Source organism: Ruditapes philippinarum, unplaced genomic scaffold (assembly GCF_026571515.1).
Source record: "Ruditapes philippinarum isolate M1 unplaced genomic scaffold, ASM2657151v2 ctg842_1_1_1_1, whole genome shotgun sequence".
NCBI lineage: Eukaryota > Metazoa > Mollusca > Bivalvia > Venerida > Veneridae > Ruditapes > Ruditapes philippinarum.
Window position 1 is genome coordinate 574,716 of NW_026866721.1, and position 23,909 is coordinate 598,624.

Genomic DNA, 23,909 nt, shown 5'->3' on the forward strand with positions numbered 1-23,909 from the left:
TTTATTAAAATTAATAGATATTACAATTTAATATTGTATAATAAACAATTATGCTCAACATGATCAACATGGTAATATAACCAGTGTCATATTTTTACTAAGTGTGAACAGATACCTTAAGAGGGGGTCTTCGATAATAGCGATAACATAATAAGGGACAATTACAAAGGTGTGGTACCGTACGTGTTGATCATGCGTTACACATATGGATTATAAATGATTGTATACATGTATATCCGTTGCTATTAATAACCGCAATCATAAAGAAATAACAAGTAATATTCTAATCTCTAGCATGCCAATCAAAGTTCATAATGAACAATGTCTTTCGTCCGGTCATGCATAAGTGATCTACATTTCTGGTAGTTTATAAGAATATCTTGTCATCATATGTCTACTAGTTCATCTTCACTTGCTGCATTTCTTGCTTGGACGCCCTTTGATGCTTTGCATCAATGCTTTTCTTGTACTGTGTTGTGATGGAAATATATTCTTTATTACGAGCTATATATAGATTTGCAGCGTATACTCGATGGCTTGATAAGACTCATTTAAAATACTCTTTTGTACAATGTTAAGGAGACGACGTGTTTAGAACAAATTATAGCATAATTAATGTATATAACGTGACAATATTCATGTACAATATATAATGTATGTTTTACTTTATATATTATCATTGGCGGAAGGATTCTTCCATCTGCGCAAATACACATGTTGACCGTCACATGTTCACATGACGTGATATTTTTGGCAGCAAAGCAGTGGCCCCTTTCTGTCCAAACACCTTCACCTTCTTTACCTCCTTCCCTGACTAACCCACTACGTCTTCACTGAAAATCTGTATTTAAAAAAGTTTTTACTTCATAAGTGATGAAGTAAAAAATATTTGATATTTTTTCCCAAGAAAGTTCAAAATATTTCATAGATTTAAAAATTTATCAAGAGTAAAACTTGCAAATGGTATAAAAGGTACCTGTCCTTCCTTGTTGTCGAGCTTCTTGTCCCTCAAAACTTTCTTTAGGAGCTCAAACCAGCCGTCCATTGTATTCTGACTAGACATTCTAGCTCTAGACTTGTCCATGTTTTCCGGGGTTCTCTCCGACAGCTGTTGGTGTCTGGCGAGGAAACCCCGGAACCACTTATCAGACGGTCCAGTTTCCATGCAAATAAGGGACACACGTCCTGTAAAAAAACAAGATCATTGTTAGAATCGCAATATCTCGGTCATATATGAGCAAATAAAAGGATGCAGAAATTTTAGGTTTACCAAAATAGAGTGAAATAAGAATCCCTAAAGAAAGCCCAACGCGGCAAAATTGAAAATGTTGCAGGCTCGGTTTGATTGAGTCTGTTCATGGACGGTACTGTCAAGTGCAAACTACTAGTCCCCAAGTAGCAAATGCGTTTGTCCTAAACGAGAAAGCAATGGGCGGAACTAAATAAAATGGAAATTTGAAAGGTGATCTGAGGTTATGAAGCCTGCATATCACAGATATAACGTCAAAAGACAAATTTAAAAAGCAGGCCTGATATCCTGATTCAACAGTATTCAAGTTAGGAATACTGGAACCACCCAACAAGAAAGATGCTGAATAGATAGAACTAAAGTTTTGCATTTATAAATCTATACACTAGTTGTTGCTTCATTTCATACATTTGTTAAATGTTCCATGGAATTAGTTATCATATGCATGCCAATCATAATAAGAATTAAATGATTAATTGAATAATACCTGTTCTACGTAAAATCTCCTCCACATACACACGAATCATGGTCCTTGTCATGGGGAAGCCCTGACCGCCCATGTAAAGCACAAACTCTACCAGGGCCCCTTTCTTTTCAACACTCATTAGCATCGGGAGCTTCTTCCGGCTGCAGATGTCCAATGGTCTCTCTGCAACCTGTCATGCAGAGTGCTTTTAGGTATCCCAAACTCCCGGGCTGCAGTCCTGATCGGCTGTTTCTTCAATTGTCCTGGTGAGTAGTTTGCCTGCATTTTCTGAAAGATATGAAAATTTGGTTTGAATTTCTTATATATTGCACAAAGCATATGAATACTTTCAACTTCTGTGTCTTTTCATTATCTTTATATGCGTAATAACAATCCTTTTGTATTCAAAGCCTGAAAATTGAGGCATGGCCCAGTGATTAACAAATCCAAAGATTAACAGTCCCTTGCGTTCGATAGAAGTCGGTCTTCATTAAACATGGAGCTAAATATGATATATCTGTGCATTGAGCAAGATTTAAATAGTCCAGGGAACAGATTGGTATGTGTGTTTGAAAGCTTAAGAAGAGTCTTTATTCTGTTAAAAAGCGTAAATTTTGCGATGAATAAAAAAAAATCAACATAAAAAACTCAAGTTTTCTTTATGTTCTTTACACGCAGCAAAGAGACTATATAATAAAGTGGTGTTATAAACACTCAAAGAAATCCACATATTTGTAAGGGAGACAAATCTGCAATTTTCCGAATCGATACGTTTGTACGAATTGCTTCCCTTAGATTGAAAATTGAGCGTAGTTTTCCATGAAAATTGTAAATTTTCAATTTTTTTTCCATATTGTTACAGGATATTTTGGTGTCAAAACTTTTATGACATAACATTTTTAATTTTTTTCTTTCGGCATAATTTAAAGTTTGATATTATCGTATGCCGGCATAAATTAATCGGTGATACTGCAGACGGGCCTCACATAGGAAGGGGCTTGAATTCTGCGCATGCGCATTGGACATTTTTCAACTTCCCCCACGATGGTAAACACGGAAGTGAAATTTGGAAAATTAAAACGATTATTTTGTAATCGCTACTTTATGATGTTGGTAAAAAAAAAAAAAACGTTTGATTGATCGACAACAACTGAAAGAAAACAACGAAATCAAGCGTTTAATGAATCGTCCGGGTTTGCTGGTCGCCAACCAGTAAGCTTTATTTTTTTTAAATCTTTTTAAGAAAGCAAAGTATCCAAAGGCAGAAATCAAAGAGATTCCGGAAAAAGCAAGGACCAGGTTTTTTTTTTCCAAATCTGAACTGACCGGCGTTGTTACTGAGCTTTTCTGTAATGCCGCCATTCATTCGCACTGTAGAATATTTCTCGCAAGTGATGTCATTTCCTGAAAAATATGTGATATTGCTAACATGTAAACGTTGGGCGTATTGTAAATTATGCTTAGTATCATATATACAAAATTTAAATTCACTTAAAAGGTTAAGTAACAAACATTTTGCTTAGAAAGGTACATAAAAGTAACAAAAATCAAAATCATATAAGGCATACATTTTGTTTCACAATATGAAATTTTGCTTCACCCTCTAGGGAGCTTATTTTTAAAGAATAACGAAATAAAGAGTAGAAAACGTTTACTTTATGACCAAAACATTTAAATAAAAAACTACTTTTATAATTGATGTTCTCTGTTGTGCGTGGAGTGTTACTGCTGTTCTTTGTAACATCTGCAACGTCGTCCTTGTCCTTTTTAGCACATTGTGGCTTGTTGTTTTCATTTGCGCTTGAAACACCGTCATTGATCTCTGCAACAGATATGACTTTTATGTTCTCTTTTTATGTTCTCTGTAGCACGAAGGGCGTTGTTATTTTCTGTTAATCCTGAAGGGTTGTTGTCGTTGTCTGGGGCATAATGGACGGAATTGTTACTGTAGCTTGGACATTTTCCGTGTTTCAAACCAAAATGGATGGTGATAAAAACAAGGAGGTACAGTGAACTGTCATTTTATTATCTAAGTACAATGTATTTAGACAAATGTTTTTTAAAGGTAGAAGAAGGCAATTGTGGTATGTTTTTATCTTTTTTGAAAACATGATGTTACAACTATAAGAACAATATTGTGTCTGAACCGTATACTATATACAGATGTATGCACCGTTGCCTAATTTGTGGCAGCACTGTTTACATTTAACGGTCGCTAACAAGATGAATGCACCGTTGTCGAGACGAAACAGAAAGAAGACAAATTTTGATACAACAAATTGACATAAAAGTATTGAAATTGTACAGAAGATCTTATACATGTACAGTACTAATATAGCGTATTTACTTCAATAGAAATGCCTCATATACGGAGATTGACTTAAATATTTATCGCTCTCCTGGTTTGAATTTCAGGCGCATTTATTCACCAAAGATTTTAATTATTCATAAAAATCACATGTAACATACATGGTGAACATTGGTATAAGTGAATTTATTGTTACGTTATACGCAATCGTTTACTTTATAACGCAATTGTCTAAATAAATAGATAATAAAATGACACGTACACAAATTTGAATAAAAACATAAATTATATTTCAATATATTTCCTGTAATAATAAGATGGGCAAACTTAAAGTTGAGAGAAAATGGAAGTTATTGACTTAATCTGGAATAAACTTTGATTCAAAATGTTTGATCTGGATAATACTGCAAATTTTGTAAGCACACTAACAAACGACTGCCAATGGCTTGTTTACTTCAAATGTTCATTGTTGTGAAATGTCAGATTGAATACAAATGCAGAAATAAGGACATTACTGTTATGGAATTTAACAAATGTTTAGAATTTGTAGGACTACTGTACGTATATTCTAGTAGAAGGGAGGTAATTCAAATAATAAGCATATTTGTTTAGATGAGTTATTTCGCTTTTCAACCTTGTCACCTATCGCTCTCTAAGTAAATGATAACTTTTAAAATTAGTTTTTTTTAGCTAACTTCTCACAAAATATGTATTGATGTGAACAATACTTCTACCTAATTTACAAACAATATTGACGTATTTAAAAGTTCAAAACAACGTTTTGAAATAAAAAGAAGCATAAAATAATTTTGACAAAATGGCGGAATAAAATGTATTGTCTTTGGGAAATAGCAGTTGTGCTTTATATTTGGGTTTCCTTAACTTTACACCTTTTTTTATATTACTTTTACTTCTTAAAAATCGACAACACAATCTTAATTTAAATATGAAAGGTTATAAACTATGATAGAGTGTTTGTGGCGTTAACTTTACGCAGTAATTAATCGAAGGAATGTATCGCATAGTGCGACAGCGGCATCCTAAAACATGTAACGACACACTGAATTAGCATCCTTTTCTTTAGAATTCAAAAGTAAAATATTATATCATGAATTGGAACATGTTTTTCTCATTACATTTACACTTTTATTTCCTTTTATTGTATATGTAAAGGATAAGAAACTGTGCTTGAAACTTACAATTATGTTTTCGTGTAACTTCCTTTTCGGAAATTGCTCGTTTTACATGTACTTACTATACATCTACAAAGAACATTTTACACTACAGATCTTTCATTAAGATTTTATATGGACTTTTGAAAAAAGTGTAAATATTATGTTTGATTTTGTGTGTTAAGAGAAGGAAAAAGGCTTATTAATTTTTGTACCAAATAATAACGTCTCGTGTGATTTACTAAAAGTGAATGTGTAATGTTCACACAATCTCGTAAACCATAAAACGTAGGAGTATACACTTCGTACTGATATTTGAAGAAAATTACTGTGCATATGACATGTATGAAAGGCTATGTCTGGTTTCATATAATAAAACATGTGCCACTTAAATATATCAAAATAATGAACTTACTAAGGCTCAGCAGTCGCCATTTCCCGTTTGAATTACTATACAAAGTCACGTGATCTCCCCTTGTATATACCCCCTACACTTCGTTTGTGAAGGTATAATGAATAAATAACACCGAATCGAAATGAAACGTAAACAAATTTTGTGAAGGAATTATTACTTCATCTGAATGGGAAACTGTTTTCAGAGATATGAAAAATGGGAACAAGTAAGGGCTCAGATGATTTATAACAAAATATTTTAGAATATTATTTGTACTAAACCTCTGCTCTGGTATGTACAAGTTTCTTGCGAAAGTGTAGGCTAATAGTACTGGTAAAACTGCTTGACAGCTTTCCCAGGAACGGTGCGGTGGCTGAACTATGTTCTGGTAAATTCAACGTGGCTAACCGCCTTGATCCAGAGTGAAAACTACCAATACCACCAAAAAGCATTAACATTATTGATGTAGAAGTAAATCAAAGTGCTGCAGCACTGAATGCGACGGACATGCAATCGGAGAGACATTAAGGCTTTTTTTAGAAAAAAAAAACACACACAAAAGATATAACAGAGAAAATTTGTTCCATACAAGTTCGAGATTTGTAGAACAATATATTTTATGTGTCCCAATCTGATATAATTCAGATTTTCTACTTTCAAGCAGAACAAGTCCAAATTTTTAAAAACAGAATGAAATTTATGCCTCAAAAACTCTGGTCAAACTTGTAAATCAGTGTCCTTATAGATTTATTCCAAGAAATGATATGTAAATAGAAAAAAACTGTCAACGAAATATTTCTAAAATAAATAAAACCATGCAAATAAACTTCAATCATAATACATAATACATGTGAGAATGTTAATTAGTATATCATAGTGGGCATATAGACAATAAAATATAAGTCATTAGTATTTTTATTTCTCTTGGATATGTCTCATTAAAAATATGTTTGGTTAAAATCATCAGCAATTAATTGTGTATTTTTTTAGATTTTTTTTTCATTTACGTCACTTAAGCACTACAGTGTTTAGTTTCACACTAAATTCCATTTTCAACTTGTTTGCTTCTTACAATTGTATAGAATTTCTTAAAGTATTGCATGTAAACAAAGTAAGTATCCGCTGGTTTATTACATGTATAATGTGTACTCGTCCGAAAGTCAGCACAGATGATGCAGACTCTATTTTTAGAATAGTGTTATCTTCTGGTCGAAGGCTTTTATAATCTCATAGCAGGTTAACTCCTATCGTGACCTAGAAAACTATGTAAACAAAACACAAGAATCGGAAGTAGAACTGATATTATAACTTCCTTCAATAAAGATTACCATGAAAGACTACATGGTGGTAAAGTGTTGAAAAATTTCCTTGTTACATGCATTTTCAAAAATAGATATTTATAATACTAACCATTGTACTGTAGTCTAATTTATTAATAACTGCTGGATATTCAGCTAAACCCGCGGTATGAGTCACGAAAAGAGTTCTTCTTTTATTAATGCGCGAGTTATTCTAAAGTCAAGAAAATTTTTTGATCTGTTAATAAAAATGTTTTGTTTAATGGGGAAATATTTATTTCCTGCTGATAATTTCTATGAATTATTGAGCGTACTCCTTAATTATAGCATAATTTGCTGTCCTACTTTTTCGACAGCGGTAAATCGTTTCAGCAGTTATTTGCATAATTGCGCAATAATACTACGGGGCTACAGCGTTTTTATCAATCAAATACGTTTATATGTTAACTTGGATAACTTAATTTGAAATTGAAAAGGCTAAATATGGAAGTTTTTAAGATATCCCGACGAAGTATGGGATTTTCATAGGATCAAATTCATGTACTATTTCGTGGGCTGTTATTCGGTTGAGGACACATTGCGCGATTGTAGCCGACGAAATCCCATGTGTAGATGACATAGCTCTGAACGCGCCTGAGGGCGCGTCCGTCGCAAAAATAGCATGTTTTCAGACGAAACAACTTGATAATCAAATGGTACATTAAATAGCTTTGAAGAAACCAGACATTTTTTTTCTTTGATCTTTTATTTCTGGTCTGGTACTTATTTAATAGTAGATATACAGTTCTCAGAATAGATTCACTTAAAAATAGACATGATTTAGTTAAAAGTAGAAAAAATATCAACCTTTAATGTATAAAAACATTAGGCATAATATTCCATTCAAAATGTAACTTAATGATTGCAAGGAAATCGTTTTCAATTTAACACAGACATAAAAAGGTGGAGAGGAAGACATCTGACAACAATTGGTAATATTTCCGTCTTCATGTCCTCAATTATTTCTAAAATTACCTTAATAATAATTATTTTTCCCCCGAGTCCATCAGAAGAAACTATTGTCTCAATTAAATAAAACTGTTTTGAAATTTAAACATGGCACTCAAAAAGAGACAAAGTTAAAAAGTATATTATTGCGCAAGATAATAATATGCTTTGACATTTCAATTTCCATTAATTCTAGATCAATAGACTATTTGATAAAAATAACCATTGACTGTTGAAATAATAATAAAGAGGTGGGTGGAATCGATTTTTGAAAAATATAATTCAAACATAAATGACATACAGAAAAAAATATCATCAAAAACACTTTCTTAAAAGGATTACTAATAGCATGAAGTAAAATAAATCTAATAAAAATCAACAAAATCTATAAGACCATTTCATTTGGCAAAATTCTTGTATAAAGATAATGGACATTTATTTGTTTCCAAAAATGGAAATGTACAAAAAGTAATAAAATAAAATTAATTTTTAACATTTAAACTAAACAATTTTTGACAAGCTGAAAACTACTTTTAACATTCCTGATACAGAGATATTTAGTTCATACAAACTAAGTTCATCCATACCCATAGAATTGAAACATAAACTACAACAAACCAATCAAATTTTAACACCTACAGAAATAAGCACTTTTGATATGATAAAAACTCGTCTTTTAAAGTCATTTAAATCTGAACACATGTTCAAAAGTAAATGCGCGTGTGTAAAAATCAAGAGACATAATTGCAAATTTAGAAACAACTGACAAAGCCCCAACCAGCTTCAAAAAAGAAATGAATGACAAAACATCTACGACAACGTTATTGTGCATGCAAAGATAATATTTTGATTTATATTTTTACATATTTAAATTGCAAAAAATAGGAATAAATGATACATGTGATAATCATTTTTTTTCACTCTCTAAGTAAAATGAATTTTTTAATATTTTCTTATTTCAAAATATTTCATTATATACCGACACATATAAGAAACGAACACCAGACAACACAAGACAGATTAAATATGAAAAAATTTGTTGCATTACAGAATGATAAAATAGAAGTCTATGAAAATTGCAGGATAAATCTTATAGAATTATTCAATATATAAATAATAACTAATGGCGAAAAACTACCTAAGCAGTTTATATATTTTCTTCCTCTTCTGTATTTATAAAATTAAGCTTCGTTACTTCGTCATTTTTCACTTTCTACTGGTCATTAATATCGTTTGCTGTAAGCCAATAATCGTTTTGTATCTCTATTTATAATATTAACCCTCTAGCATATCATCAGTTATCTGCCCATCAAGCCTTTCACATATATGTTCAATTTGACCTATTACTCTATCAACACACAGGTATTTCTTTAACTATCAAGTGCTGGAAGACAGTTAGTATACACTGAAAGACTTTTCGAACGCAACACTTGTGCTTTTTAGTGTATTTTGGATTATAAAAGAATGGTTATTAGTGAAATTAAGAGTATAGATTAATGGACACTTCACACATGTATTGTAAAATATTTATTGTAGTCGATGAATGGTAAGGTATAAAATTTACAGAAATAAAACGTGAGTAACAGAGAATAAATCGCAAAATTCACAACACAACGATGTGAAATGATTGTTTTATCACAGCTGTTATCAAAGAATGAGTAAAACATAATATCAATCAGTTAATATCCAATATGTCCTCCCTGAGCTTGTATCACTTTCATACACCTCTGTCTCGTTGACATTACATAATTCCTCAGAAATCGCTGTGGAATGTTCCTCCATTCCTGCACCAGGTCCTGTTCCAGCTCTGGTAGGTTCTGGGGTTGTACCGCTCGCCTGCGCAGTCGCCTATTCAACTCATCCCACAGGTGTTCAATAACATTCAAATCTGGAGACTTGGACGGCCATGGTAGCTGCTGAATGTTTTGCTGTTGTAGTAGGTTCCGGGTGGCATGTGCTGTGTGTGCCGGTGCTCCGTCGTGTATAAGGATCATACCCCGTCCACCAGCGTGAAGATGAGGAATAGTGACAGGAATAAGAACGTCCTGTTGATATTTTACAGCAGTCAGATTTCCTCGAATGATGATCAAGTCGGTCTTGGTATGTAGGGACACACCAGCCCAAACCATTACGGAACCACCGCCATACCGGTCACGTTGAATGATGCAGGCGTCGTTCAACCGTTCCCCACGCCGTCGGTAAACTCGAACCCGACCATCACTATGGAACAAATTAAAGCGGCTTTCATCCGTGAAGAGGACATTTGCCCACTCTGCACGTGTCATGCGCTGATGCCGACGGGCCCACTGTTCCCTTTGTTGACGATGACGTGCAGTCATGACAAGGCCACGATATTGTCGTCTTGCGCGAATGTTCTGGTCGCGGAGACGCCTGATAACTGTCTTGCTACTAATGTGTCTGCCATGTGTACCAACTGTTGTTAATGCAGTCGATTCGGCGGTCTTAAATCGGTTTTGAAGATGACTTGCAATAATCTGGGCATCTTGTACAGGGGTTGTGACCCTGCCACGAGGCTGCCGCCGCTTGTCCTCAACTCGACCGATGCGTTGGTACTTAAACAGAAGTCTGGCTATGACAGACACATTTCTGCCAAAAACTCGCGCAACCTGAAAATAAACAAACAAGAGTGATGTTTTTTCCCTTCTAATTATAGGAAAGTAAATATTAAGTTTTGAGCAAATTATGTATCATATCAGAAATATCATAAATAAAGCAGTATTAACTTGGCATTGTTAGTATTTAAAAATATATCAAAAACTTACCTGTGTGGCTGAATGACCTGCCTGAAGCATACCGATTGCGCGTGCGCGCTCTTGTATTTGCATGCGAACCATTTAATGTTTTACCTGATATCTATGTTTTTCAATGTTGCTGACTCAATACTATAGTTATATTGAAATAAATTCTAAAATCGTTTTCCTCGTGCAAAAAGTTGATTTCATACCTATAGAACGCGCGGAACCGATAATCTGTCATGGATGAATGATTTCGTTGAAAATATTTGCGAAAGGTAGTCAAACCGGTTCTGTTAAAATATAAGTAAGATATCTTGAAGTGTTTTTGTGAAATACGAATTTAAAAAGTGTTGCGTTAGAAAAGTCTTTCAGTGTAGTATAAGTGTCTTCAGCTTGTTCCATTTTAATGTTCACCTAAAAAGTGTACGCTCAAAGTCAGATAACTTTTAGTCTGTGTCTGTGATTTGAACCATCTCAATGTTTACATATCCTTGTAGTTCACCAGTATTATTTGTATACGTGACGACTTCATCATGCTGCGAAAAGTACAAACGATACTAATATATTCAATTGAATAAAATAATATACAAAATACAGTTCTTATTCATTTCTGTTAAAAGTGTCAATACATTTTCAACTTTGTAAATGTTTTGATCGTCTCTAAAGTGAGATGTATAAAAAAAACTTACTGTTTGATGGGTTTTCATACGCAATGCCATGTATAGGAAAGTGAAATATTCTTTTACTATATTCATTCCAAAAACCAATAACATCATGCCGATTCCAAATGTTATTGCAGACCTCTTTACAGCATCTGTTCTTTCTGAGCATTCTTCATACCACCAAATAAAATCGTCTGGACATTTGTGAGAACATAAACCATCGTACCCAATGAGAGGTGCAGGACAATTACTCGTACACCATCCATCATGAAAAAATGAATTTTTATCTTTACAATAACGAATGCAAGTCCATGGTGTATATTCTTTGAGTTCATGTGGGTTATGAGGAGGACATTTATCAACGCATTCGTTGCCATTAAGAAATAACTTTGCTGGACATTGATCATAACATGTGAAATTATATATCTTTTTGTCAGACGGACACGATTTTAGACAAATATACCCTGCATTGACATTGTAGTTTATTTTTGGGGCAACTTCGGGAATATCTACGCTGCATGGATTGTTACTTTTTACATTGCATGAGTACGGACGTTGTTTTGAACACTCTGATCTACACATTTTATTGTCAGTAACCGTTCCATAAGGACACTTTTCAACACATGTCAATTTGTGGGTAAACATTATTTGTGGACATTTTGTCAGACAATACAGTCTGTTCTGTTCTGATACAACATATGGGCTCTTTTTCGGGCAACGATTTACACACCTGTTATTGAAAACGTAAGGGTAATCTATTGGACATCTGGACAAGCATGTGTTATTGCTAAATAACACAGTCATGCCAGGACACGTTTGCTCACAATAATGATTATATAAAAAAGAATGTGAAGCTGGGCACTGATCTACACAACTGGAATTAAAAATATATTTCTTCCGGTCACAAACATTGGTGCAGAAGCTGCCTTCAATTAGGTATTCACACTTCTTTACACATTTATGAACAGATAAGCCATTTACTGTTAAATTACTGATGAATGGCGTAACTTGTAGACAACCAGTTGAACAATTATTATCGTTAATGTAATTATGCGTCGACGGACATGCTTTAACGCACGTGCCGTTATAAATATATTCATTGTAATCACACGAGGTCACGCATAGTTTTTCAATGTAGATTTCTCTTCCAAGAAGCTTTGGTGTCTCTCTTAACATCATATTTGTAGGGCAGCGATCCACGCATGTTTTATTAAAAACAAGATGATTTCCACACTCAGCAACACATTCTGTTCCATTTACATACGTTGATTTTGGACATTCGAACACACACCCACTTGTTGTACAGTATGGTTTATGTCTTGGACAAATATCGGGGGATGTACAGAGAAATTGACACTCAACCTGCAAATAAAAGCTTGAACACTTTAACTTATATAAGAAATGATATATTTTGCCTCAAAATAAAGAATTTATTATTCGATTACCATTTTAAAAATACATACGCCATTTCAACAAACATATAAATATAAATTATGTTAGCTTACCACTCCCACAAGAAAGAAGAACATGGTCGCGACATATTTTATGAAACTGTTGATGACTTTGTTAGGATACATTTCAACATTTATCCAGAAAGTTCTCCAAATGCATACATGAAACATAAAATCATATGACATCTTTTTTAATAATTCAATATTTACCCGTCCTTAAATTGAATAGCAAAATGCATGTTATTCAATATATTTTAAACACAAAATCAAGACAAGCAATAACTTCGATTGAAAAGATTTCTGTTGAATTTTATATAATAGGGCAAATACGTTTACAAACCATTATTGATTTTACCGTGCGATGTATTTGATTTGATATCGACCGACTATAGCGCTTAAGGATTTTTGTATTTATCAAATACAAAAAAAAACTATTTTCAACAAATGATTACATACATGTTTGTCGCCTTTATCATACACTAAAGTTTGTTTGTCGGACGAAACTTGACAAAAATGTGTGAACCAACTGATGTTACATTACAAATGGAAATGAGTACGGATAAATTGCGTTCTGATAAATATAGTATTCCAGACTTACCTAATACGAAAGACTATCATCTTTTCATATGTTATACCGAATGTGATTCAAGAATTGTTCGAGACATCGTGACATATTTCGAAGCTGGGGGATTAAAATGCTGCTATAATGAACGTGATTTTCCATCAGGTAGAAAAGTTATACACAGCATTAACGACGCTATAAAAAAGAGCATGGGTATCATCATTGTTCTTTCGGAAGAATCCATTAACAGTAACTTCTGTCAACATGAAATTGACCTAGCGGTTCATACAAGTATAATAGAGGGTTATACAATCATACCTATCAAGATTCAGCCTTGTACTATTCCTGAAACTTTGCAGGAGATAACATACATAGACGCTCAAAACAAAGAGACTAGCGAATTGTATATATTGATATTAAATGCATTTTTACAAAACGGTAAGAGCTTGTGTTTAGCTTTCAAAGTATTTAAATATAATTACTGTTAATTCATTGTAGAACAGAATTTGATATGACAAGACATGTACAGTTTCAAGTAAAAGAATCATATTTGCAGTTTTTTGACATCATATTGAATTTCCTTTACTTTTATTCATAAGAAATATCCTTATACAAATGTCGGAAGCAAGTCACGCAAGTTGGTTTCATAATCAGTAATCGCACTGGTGTGAATTCAGGAAGTGGAACGAGAATCTCGCCACTAATGGAACATAATACACTTCCGATGTTCTACCCTTACACCACTCTTTCCCACTTCATGTATGCTTCTAAGATTTCCAACGTCCCTGCAATGAAAATACATATATCACAAGAATACGAGGGGTGGGCAATATATTAAAATATAGTTGTTTATCAGGCAAAAATGGTTATATACAGAGTGTATAAGACAATTCAAAAATAAGGAAATTTTGAAATTTTACAGTAACATTCAAATTAACTTTTTTCTTTTTTTTTTAACAGTATGGCACGTGGAGCAGGAACGTGAGTACATAATACATTACACGTTTTAACATTTTATGTTTCTGAAAATAACATTTACTATAACATAAATATTTCAGTTTATTTCAACTTTTAAACAAGAGCCACTTCCGGGCTGGGTAACGCTCGACGGTTTTACTTTTTCTAAAGACAAACAACAACAACAACAAAAGGAAAAAAGGTTAAAACAAATCTTTCAAAGGAAAATCAAAGATAAAAATAAAAGTGTTTCCTTTTATATTTTAATAGGTCTGTCTAGTCGCATTTCAAGAAGTTCTTGTTCAAAATGTTGTTTTGGCCAAGTATAAAGATCAAATATTGATTAATTACCAAGTTACAGCCAGCAATTATCAGTGAAAATTCAATTATTTGACCTTCAAGGACAATGTTATACATGAGCCAAGGTTAATGTGAGTTTGATATACACGAAGGTCCTGACCTATAAATGTTGTGTCTAAATATATAAATTAATTCAATAATGAATAGCAAAGTTATAGCCAGTTACAGAAAAAAAATCAAGCGGATATCATTATTTTGACCTTGACGGTGAAGGTCAATTAAAGGTTAAAATATCATCTAAATTAATCAATAAATTTGTAGCAAGTCTAGTTTTGTCTAAGTATAAATAAAAGGTTATTTAAAAGCTCAAGGTCAAGCCAGTTCAACCTTTAAGAAGTTTTTGTCCATTCATTAATTACATGTACTAAGTTAAAGTGAATTATAGCAAAAATCAGTGAAAATTCAAAAATTCAACGTCAAGGTCATAAAGTCATAAAATTTAATAAGCAAAGATCGATTTAAGTTTGATAAACATGAAGGTTTTATCCTAAAATCCATTAATAGCAAACATCATCAACAATTAAGCAAATTTTAGATATTTGAACTTGAAGGTCAAGGTTTTTTTATGAATGAAGGTCAAGTTTGGTCTAGTTTACTGTAAAGTTTTGTCCCAAGGGTTGTTGTGGGTAAGTATGAAGTCGATACACCAAGAACTTAGAAAGATTTTGTTTTTAATTGAAAAAATTATTTATATTTAAGGGACAAATGGCTTAACTCGTAGTATACCTTTGACACCATATGAAAAAGGATTCTTGAAAAGCTTGTCGGTATGGAGGGTCAGATTGTTGGTGAGCCAAAATGAAAGACAGTCCATAAAAATGAAGGGATTTAATGTAAGTAGCTTGAAGGTGTCCCATTTAAAGTTTCTGATTCTACTTTAAGTTAGTGCTTTTTGTTACAGAACAAAGTAAAGAGATTTGACCTGTATACAGATGCCGACAAACAGATTTGATAACATATTTCTGTACATAATGATTCCCCGTCGATTAAACTAAAATAAAGAAATAAGTATTGAAAAGACGTTGTTTATCTTCACTCAGTCGGTCGAGAACTGGTAAATCTGCTTTATTAAAACTTAATAGAAATGCATATGAAAAGCCAATAAAAGATGCCCAAGTAGTTCCAAATTGCAGTCAAAAGGATTTGAGTACGAGGTCTTTGTAAATTTATAATGGGGCATTTTAGAGAAACGTAACATATTTTAATACTGATTATATATTACATTTTAGAGATCATGGATGTGATTTATTTTCATTTAAAATCCATTTGTGTGTTAAATTAAGGCCCTTTCTGACTAAAGATGGACATATGTCTGGATGGCCAGAAATTGAAATGCTTTATTAGTTTAAATCGAAAATGGCACGAAAGTATACATGGATGAGGTCATGGTGAATTTTAAATCGAATAATATTTACTAGTAAGCAATCTAAATTGCAGACACCCGTCGATTTGACTGTTACCTATTACAGTGTTTACTATTTGTTTTTTTTTTTTTCATTAGCAGTTTGTGGCATTTCAATTTGGAAAAAAATTGTTATTACAAAGAGTATTGTAATCGTTACTTGTTCACGGACTGCACCAACTATTTAAAACGATCTTCTTTTAATTCTTTAATTTTCTTTATACAAGCGCTTCCACACTTATGTTTTGCTTTATCATCATTTAACATACAAGGAAATATAAACAAAACAAACTGTTTCCCGAGTAAAGGTAATGTATACAGGTCAATTTATTGATTATTAGGAATTATGTCCGTAAGTAAAGGTTAAAACATTAGAAATCCATTCTCACAGAAAATGAATCATGCCAATCGCAACTATGCTCTTTTCCGTCACGCTTCACAAGCATCTTAAAGCTTTATATTGCACGAGTTTGGCATTTCAACATTCGGTCTAAGGCTAAACACAATTTATAAATATTGTTATGAACAAAATTCGAAGTAGAGGAGCCGGAAGTTTAATTATAAATAGAAAGACACAATAATAATAATAATGTCGACTCTTGTGATGGATTGACTGTTGAAGCCAATACATCAGTTGTGTGAATGAAATGACCCAGAACTCTTTTACAACGAAGAACTTATGATCGGTCACTAACGCTCCTCGCTTGTTTCGTTCTCTCAATAGTAAAAAGTTAAAAACGCGTTGCTTCCTTTGGCTTTGAAACGGGATATAAATGACTTGAATAGACACGATGCAATTAACAAATGTAGATTCGTCTGGAAGAGGAGTACTGTAGAAATAATCATAACAAGCAAAAATGTCATCTATATCATATTTTATTTTATGCTTTTCAGTGAATTACTGATTTATCCTAGAAAAATTATATTTGATAATTTCACAGTGAAAATTATAAAAATGTAATTTCACACTTTTCAGTGACGAAACTACTTTTTTTAAAGATTTTCCCATGTGGTAACTCAATTTTATTTTTGCTGACAATTCTGACAATGTCAGGGCTGTTTCGAGAAAAGCATTGCTAAAATTGATAAATAACTTAAATGTCAAAAGTAATACAAGGAAAAACATTCAAATTACCAATCACCAAATATCGTCTCTATTTTTTTGTTTCATTTTTACAGTCTAAAAAATTCATTCCTTCCACACTCAAAACTGCTCTTGATGACATTTCGGCATATTTAAGTATCCTGCGAGCAATAACTGCCGTATGCTTTATGAAAGCTTGAAAAGCAATGACAGACATCAGCCCGAAGAATAAGTAAACAACCCAGCGTTCGTAAGGCAGCCTTTTAAAAATTCCAGGTTTTCCAATTTCCTTATTCCAAGACGCTTTTTGAATGTTTACACATCTGTCAACACTTATTTACTGTCTGTTACAATCCTCAAATAAGTTTTTTCCTAAACTTTATTCCAAAAAGGTGTATGACTTAAAAATTCAATTGATATCCCTCTGAATCAAACACAATTATTTTCCACCCGTGAAATACACAAGTTTTAAAAATGTATGTATTTTGCATGTACATAATAGAGGCTACCAGTGGGTAAAACTGTCACTAAAACAGCTTTTAATATCAAAGTTAATATCAAGGAAATTTCGTTTTAACTTGTTTTTAAGCATAAATAAAAAGAAAATGTGTTTGTTTGTTGTGTAAGATGTAATTTTATTTCATCTCGTGAACTTTATAAACGGTATTCTCACTCGTGGCTACGCCACTGGTGAGAATACTGTTTTTAAAGCCCACTCGATAAAATAAAATTTCATCTTACACACAAACAAACAAATATCCTCTATATATTGTATCATATTATATAATATTATTTCGTATCATATTTTAGGTACAATGATGAGAGCATTTGCTTTTTTTCTCATTTTCTTGCTAAACTTCGCTTTGTTTGCTCAAAAATCACTACTTAACTATGTCTGTCTTTTGTTACTAGTTACTTTGTTTACCTCTAAACTAAAAGTGAAATTTTCAAATAACAAGATTGCATAGCCCATGAATTGACTTGGCGCGGCTCATATAATCTGAATGCTTTGGAAGGGAGACGTAACTATATTTTTATTCGCTGTTTATTAAGTTCTTTTATTTAAAAAGCACAAAAACGAAAAACATATGGCCTGTCTGTTGACAATATTTCGGGTTTGATTTTTAAATTAATGCAAATGGGAAATCTAAATTTGATTCTAAATTGGCGGACATATTTTGACATTATCGGAATACGCTTTATTTACCGTGTCCAATATAAACATTTTGCTACTCAATTTGCAAAGGTACACCCGCCACAACTTTCAACCCGTATTGATTACAATGGGTTATCGGTAAGTATCTCCGATAAAGCAACTTGCAATAAAGTCGTTAATCTGCATATGAAAAATTAACTCTTCACGAGAACAAAGAAACAGTATTACGTACTTCTAAAGCAATGAGAAAAATTATTAAAAAGATTTCGTTTTATTTAGTCTGTTTTAAGTGACAGTACACCTATGCGGAAATGGTAAGTGTTCTTGTAAAAAGTCAAAATAATTTTACATTTTACAAATATTGTTTTCAAGTTAATAATCAATTTTGCATGAAAAATCAAGTGACCCACATACACATCTATAAATATCTTCCAAGAATTAGATAAATTGTCAGATGGAAAGAGTTGGGCAGTCTTTTTATATTTAAGGCAGTTTTGATATTTGTCTTAATCGTTTGTCATGATGAAATACTGGTTAGTCACCATTATAATAGTTCATATTTTGAAATATATATAACGATGATTTGTGATTTTTTTTTTGAAATTTTGCAGGTATCAGATGCCAGATTTGATGAAATTCAAATTCTAGTTAGCAGCTCGTTCCATGTTAAATACAAACATATTATTGAAAGTCTTCCCCTATATACTGCATTCGTATTCTTCATGATTAGTCTTTTAGATGTTGGTTTCATATTTGCCTACGTAGCTCTCTTTTTTGGAAATGAAATGGATAACAGCAGATCGCAGAATACTTCGGCAGCCTTATATTTCAGTATAGCTATAATAGTTATTTTCTGCATATTTATCGGAAGATCGTTGGGCAAGAACAAGAAATCGAAAGGAAATGTGTACACTTTGATAGAAAAGGTAAATACGAACAGTATATGTTATGCGTCAATATTTGGAAATGTATCATCAATTGTTTCCTTCTAAAATACCGCCCTTGTTTTAAGCTCACAAGAACCGGAGGTTCAGGCTGAGATATATGCATCAAAGGGGGTTGCTCTTGTGTCTGTCGTTATGCGTCAAATTTCATCTTCTTCTCTGAAACCGCTGGCCAAATTTACTTCAAATTTGATCTGTAGCAACCTTATGAAGTCTAACTTTAATTTGCACATATCGTTTGAATTGGCCTCTTGTATGGGTCAACAGAGCTATATATAAAATATATAAAAACCTTAAAACAACTTATTCTACTGAACTATTTGCGGGATGATCACCAAACTTTGTCTGTAGCATTCTTAGGTAGTTGTTTATTAAATGTGCTCACATTAATTTGATTGGCCCCATTTAGGGGATATTAAAGTTTATTATAGAAACAATTTTCAAACACCTTTTTCTACTGAATCAATTGATGGATGAATGATCACCAAACATTTTTTGTATAACTCTTTAATGGCTTTTTAATGTTTTTATCAAGTTTGCTCAAATCAATTTGATTGTACATGTTCCATTTTAGGGGCCACTAGAGCTGAAAATAGAAAAAAGATCTGTAAACATCTTCTACTGAGCTGATACTTTATTCGTAGCTTTCTTAGATCTTTCTTTTTCAAATTTGCTCAAATTAATGTAATTGGTCCCTTTTAGGGGCATCGAGAGCTAGACATAGGAAAACCTTCAAATAGTTTTTCTTAATAAATAGTTGAAATACTGATTTCGTCTTTCTATTTCTTACTATGTTTTGCTTTCTAAGTCACATCCTTTAAGTACTTGTTAACAAGAACCACAACTGCCACTTCATGTATTATTTTCAATATAAGCAGAAATATTATTAAAGAGGCTACCGTGGGAACCATGTTTTAAACCATTTCCCCTCACCACTGTATGTTCAAATACGCCTGGTCTTGAATTGAATTGCTTACCTCATACGGTACGAATATACATATTACAAATAAATTTTTAATGATTGTACTTTAAAAAGAAAAGTGTTAAAAATAAGCAATTGTCAACTTGTCCGGCAAAGTTGAAAATTGGCTTGGCAAATAAGTCACGATATTTACTGTTCCTCCAAGCAAGTTCATTTTTCACGAAAGAAGTTCATTCCTTTTTTTCCTCTGTTCTGCAGGTTTTGTTTTTTGAGTTGTTTAATAGCCAAACTGTTATCTTGATTAAAATTGACTAAACGAAAAAGGAGCTTAAAAGGCTCCAGTATGAAAGGAAATAAGAAAGCGTGAGTTGACATGCTTTAAATGTCAGATGTACAGTAACAATTACATTGGGCCCTTTGTGAAAGGTTCCATTTGTTATTCTAAAGGTAAAAAGACAACAAAAAACACTATATACTAGTAACTAGAGGGGTTAGTTGAAATTAAGCTGAACTTGGCTTTCGGCACTTTCATTTAAAAAATTATTTCTAACACTGAAAAACAGCTGTTTCTGTTGAGCGATTCAAGCTATTCAGGGCTATCATGGCCCTCTTGTTTTATGATATAATTCAATATGAAACGTAGATTTAACTATCAATGTTAAATCAGTTTTGGTTCCTTTGAACATGTTATATATTTACCATCAAACCGTTTAATAAATTCAATTTGTTATCTATTTGCACATCCCGGATTTTATTGAAGAGCACACGAGCCTTATATTAATAAATACCATTGTTTTTACAGTCGATAAAGAAGTTGAACATGGAGCTTTGGTTGAGAATTAACAAAGAAACCATAAGAGCAGACAAATACTTTGTATGTTTTCGAGACGGTGTATCCTTATATTGTTTTTATTAATAATTATATTCGAGATTATATTGCAGTTTAATGATTTCACTTACAGTTTTATTACATTCTCAATTATGGATAAATTAAATATTTAATGATCATTCTAACTCGTTCCCGAACTTAATCGCATTTATCGACAGACACTTAGTCCATTCATTAACTAAGAACGTTTGCTGTGATGCTCAAAGTGGTTGCAATGATTGATATGGAACCCTTTCTCTGATCGGCAGAGAATGATTGCCTTAATTGACATCGACATTCTGCATTGATTAATAAAGGGCCGTAGCTTTGGTTGATAAACATTCTAATATGTTCTGTTAGATTGAAAGCGTCAGTGTGCTTTGTATGATAGCGGTTTATTCCTTGAATACAAGTAATAGAAACATTTGATAAACAGAGAATGACTAAACTGATTAATAAAGAATCTGTTATGATGTTAATCTTTTAATTTTTAGAAATATAGCTACATTTCCACCTTAACACATTTCTTACAGTATTTGGACATTGTACGCTTTGATCCAAAGCCATGTCAGGTGTAGTATACTGTTATAACTCATTTGTACATTTATAAAGATCTTCAACTGCTGATATTTGAATTGTCAGTTAAAATACATTTGAAAGAAATACTTTTTACGTAAGTTTTATTTCAACTCTTAAAGACGAACATTCGTATATAATTGAATTTCAATCAATTTTTTTTCAAGGGTGTGTTTGAACGAAGATGTCGGAATCTCAAATCCCTTACTAAGCTCGTGACTCCCGGAGAGGGAGAAACAGACATTGTATGTTGATTTCTTTTTTTCACTTGTATCATCTTACAATTAAGATTAATTCGTTGATATGGCAAGAAAGCAAGTATATTTAAATCCTCGAATATGTTATGTAACATCGCGTTTTCACTATCGTACTATCGCGTCATCGCGATTTCACCATCGTACCATCGCTTTTTCACCATCGTATCATCGTGTTTTCACCATCGTACCATCGCATTTGCACCGTCGTACCATTGTGCATCGCGGGTACATACTTAATTAAAAATCACCATTGTCCAAACGGATCACCGTAAATAATGGTTGATATTAAGAAAAGATCCGATTTGGCTTTTTTTATTTCTTAAATATGTGTTAAAATCTTTTATTACAAGTCCGTGAAAAACATCTAAAACTTGTATGGATGATGTCATTATATTTTTGTTTGTCTCATTCGTTTTCTTATTTTCCAGGAATATACAGAGCGGCTATTTGAATCGTACTTAAAACAGAACTATACCAGGTTGACAGTCCCAAGTAATGTTTACGGCGCTCACGAAATGAAAAATGGGGCATCGTGTCTTTGTACGTTATTGGAGAATGATATTTTGAAAGAGGATCAGTATCAATTGACCTAAGTATATTCAAACGAAACTATTTGAGTTTCAATATTCCATGTAGATCTATATGTGAAATATGAAACTTATTACAAATATTATACATCAAGATATACAAAGTTAAACATGTGTCAAACAATCAAGTTATATATGTATCTTGCAATCAAGTTAGACATGTGCTATACAATCAAGTTATGCATGTGTAATACAATCAAGTAATACATATATTATACAATAAAATTACACATGTGATATACATTAAGTTATACATGTATTATACAATCAAGATATTCATGTGCATGAGTTGTTATACAATAAGTTGTTAAGCAATCAAGTCATTCATGTGTTATACAATCAAGTTTTACATGTTTTATACAATGAAGTTATTCATGTACATGTGTTATACAATAAGTTATACGTGTGTTATGCAATCAAGTTATTCATTTGTTATACAATCAAGTTATACATGTGTTTTACAATCAAGTTATAAATGTGTTATACAATCAAGTTATAAATGTGCATGTTTTGTACAATAAGTTACAATTGTGTTCTACAATCATGTGCATGTGTTATACAATAAGTTATACATGTGTTATGCAATCAAGTTATTAATGTGTTATACAATCAAGCACGGATTTATATTCCGTGAATCAAGTTATAAATGTGCATGTGTTGTACAACAAGTTACACATGCGTTATAAAATCAAGTTATTCATGTGCATGTGTTATACAATAAGTTAAACATGTGTTATACAATCAAGTTATGCATGTGCATGTGACAAGCAAGTGTATGTGGTGACATGATGTGTCGACATATAAATAATTTTGTGCATAAAACATAGAAATGATCCCCTCACAGACACTGTAAAACCATACTATTTTCGTCCGAAAAATGCAAATGTTATTATTTGATTTCAATTTTACAGGACAAATTATTTTTATCATTTCCTATTAGGAAAAGCAAATATCTACAATATCCATTGTCAATTTTGAATAATACAAAACTCGGTAATAAAATGAATTTCTCTATATTTTGTACTTTTTTCACAAATACTTTTTTCAAACAGTGTAATTCTGTAATAAACCTCTAATGACAAGAATTATACTTTTACACAATAGGAAGGCAAGGTTTAAGAGATGAAAACAAGGATCAACAAGACAGAGCAACGTTCATTCAGGAAACTCCGCAGGCCAAGTAAGACACTGAACAGCAACAAGAATGGGCAAGGACCGTGCAAGGAGATGGTGTTCGAAATACTGTTAAAAATTTAAGATAAAGATATTCAATAAAAGCAATAAAATGACAATTAATTAGAAAGGCTTATACATGTATTACAGTACAAGGAAGCAGGGGTACCGAATCGGAAGGTGTAAATAATCAGTGTTTAACTCTATCACAAGTAATGATTGCCCAAATGTCTTAAACATTCAACGCATAAAAAAGGAGAGCTAGCGAAACCTCTGGATTTGCAAAGTATACCAGGACGCTTTATTGTTAATTTTAAA

The 23,909-nt window shown here is 32.4% G+C and overlaps 3 protein-coding genes across 3 annotated transcripts; 2 read left to right on the forward strand and 1 right to left on the reverse strand.

Annotated features, from left to right (window-relative positions):
* Window positions 1–9,553: 9,553 nt before the first annotated feature.
* Window positions 9,554–12,821, reverse strand: LOC132733484 (uncharacterized). Its single transcript, XM_060720135.1, has 3 exons — window positions 12,798–12,821; window positions 11,320–12,654; window positions 9,554–10,501 (listed from the first exon to the last, which is right to left on the reverse strand). The coding sequence occupies exons 1-3, from the start codon at window positions 12,819–12,821 to the stop codon at window positions 9,554–9,556; spliced, it is 2,307 nt and encodes a 768-aa protein (XP_060576118.1).
* Window positions 12,822–13,245: 424 nt separating this feature from the next.
* On the forward strand, window positions 13,246–15,581 carry LOC132733466 (uncharacterized). The gene is made up of 3 exons (XM_060720115.1): window positions 13,246–13,743; window positions 14,266–14,286; window positions 15,322–15,581. The coding sequence occupies exons 1-3, from the start codon at window positions 13,257–13,259 to the stop codon at window positions 15,501–15,503; spliced, it is 690 nt and encodes a 229-aa protein (XP_060576098.1). The 5' UTR covers window positions 13,246–13,256; the 3' UTR covers window positions 15,504–15,581.
* Window positions 15,582–18,866: 3,285 nt separating this feature from the next.
* LOC132733495 (uncharacterized) lies at window positions 18,867–23,369 on the forward strand. The gene is made up of 5 exons (XM_060720146.1): window positions 18,867–19,190; window positions 20,933–21,022; window positions 21,532–21,570; window positions 21,742–21,819; window positions 22,260–23,369. Exons 1-5 carry the CDS (start codon window positions 18,987–18,989, stop codon window positions 22,422–22,424), a joined length of 576 nt encoding a protein of 191 aa, XP_060576129.1. The 5' UTR covers window positions 18,867–18,986; the 3' UTR covers window positions 22,425–23,369.
* Window positions 23,370–23,909: the final 540 nt, after the last annotated feature.

Coding starts and splice junctions, on each gene's coding strand:
- LOC132733495 (XM_060720146.1), top strand. CDS start 18,987: ATGATTAGTCTTTTAGATGTTGGTTTCATATTTGCCTACGTAGCTCTC. Junction 21,023..21,531: donor TTGTATGTTTTCGAGACGGT/GTATCCTTATAT, acceptor CATTTCTTACAG/TATTTGGACATTGTACGCTT. Junction 21,820..22,259: donor GAGAGGGAGAAACAGACATT/GTATGTTGATTT, acceptor CTTATTTTCCAG/GAATATACAGAGCGGCTATT.
- LOC132733484 (XM_060720135.1), bottom strand. CDS start 12,821: ATGTTCTTCTTTCTTGTGGGAGTG. Junction 12,655..12,797: donor TCTTCTTTCTTGTGGGAGTG/GTAAGCTAACAT, acceptor TTTTATTTGCAG/GTTGAGTGTCAATTTCTCTG. Junction 10,502..11,319: donor GTATGAAAACCCATCAAACA/GTAAGTTTTTTT, acceptor GTTTATTTTCAG/GTTGCGCGAGTTTTTGGCAG.
- LOC132733466 (XM_060720115.1), top strand. CDS start 13,257: ATGTGTGAACCAACTGATGTTACATTACAAATGGAAATGAGTACGGAT. Junction 13,744..14,265: donor AAATGCATTTTTACAAAACG/GTAAGAGCTTGT, acceptor TTTTTTTAACAG/TATGGCACGTGGAGCAGGAA. Junction 14,287..15,321: donor ATGGCACGTGGAGCAGGAAC/GTGAGTACATAA, acceptor TTTATATTTAAG/GGACAAATGGCTTAACTCGT.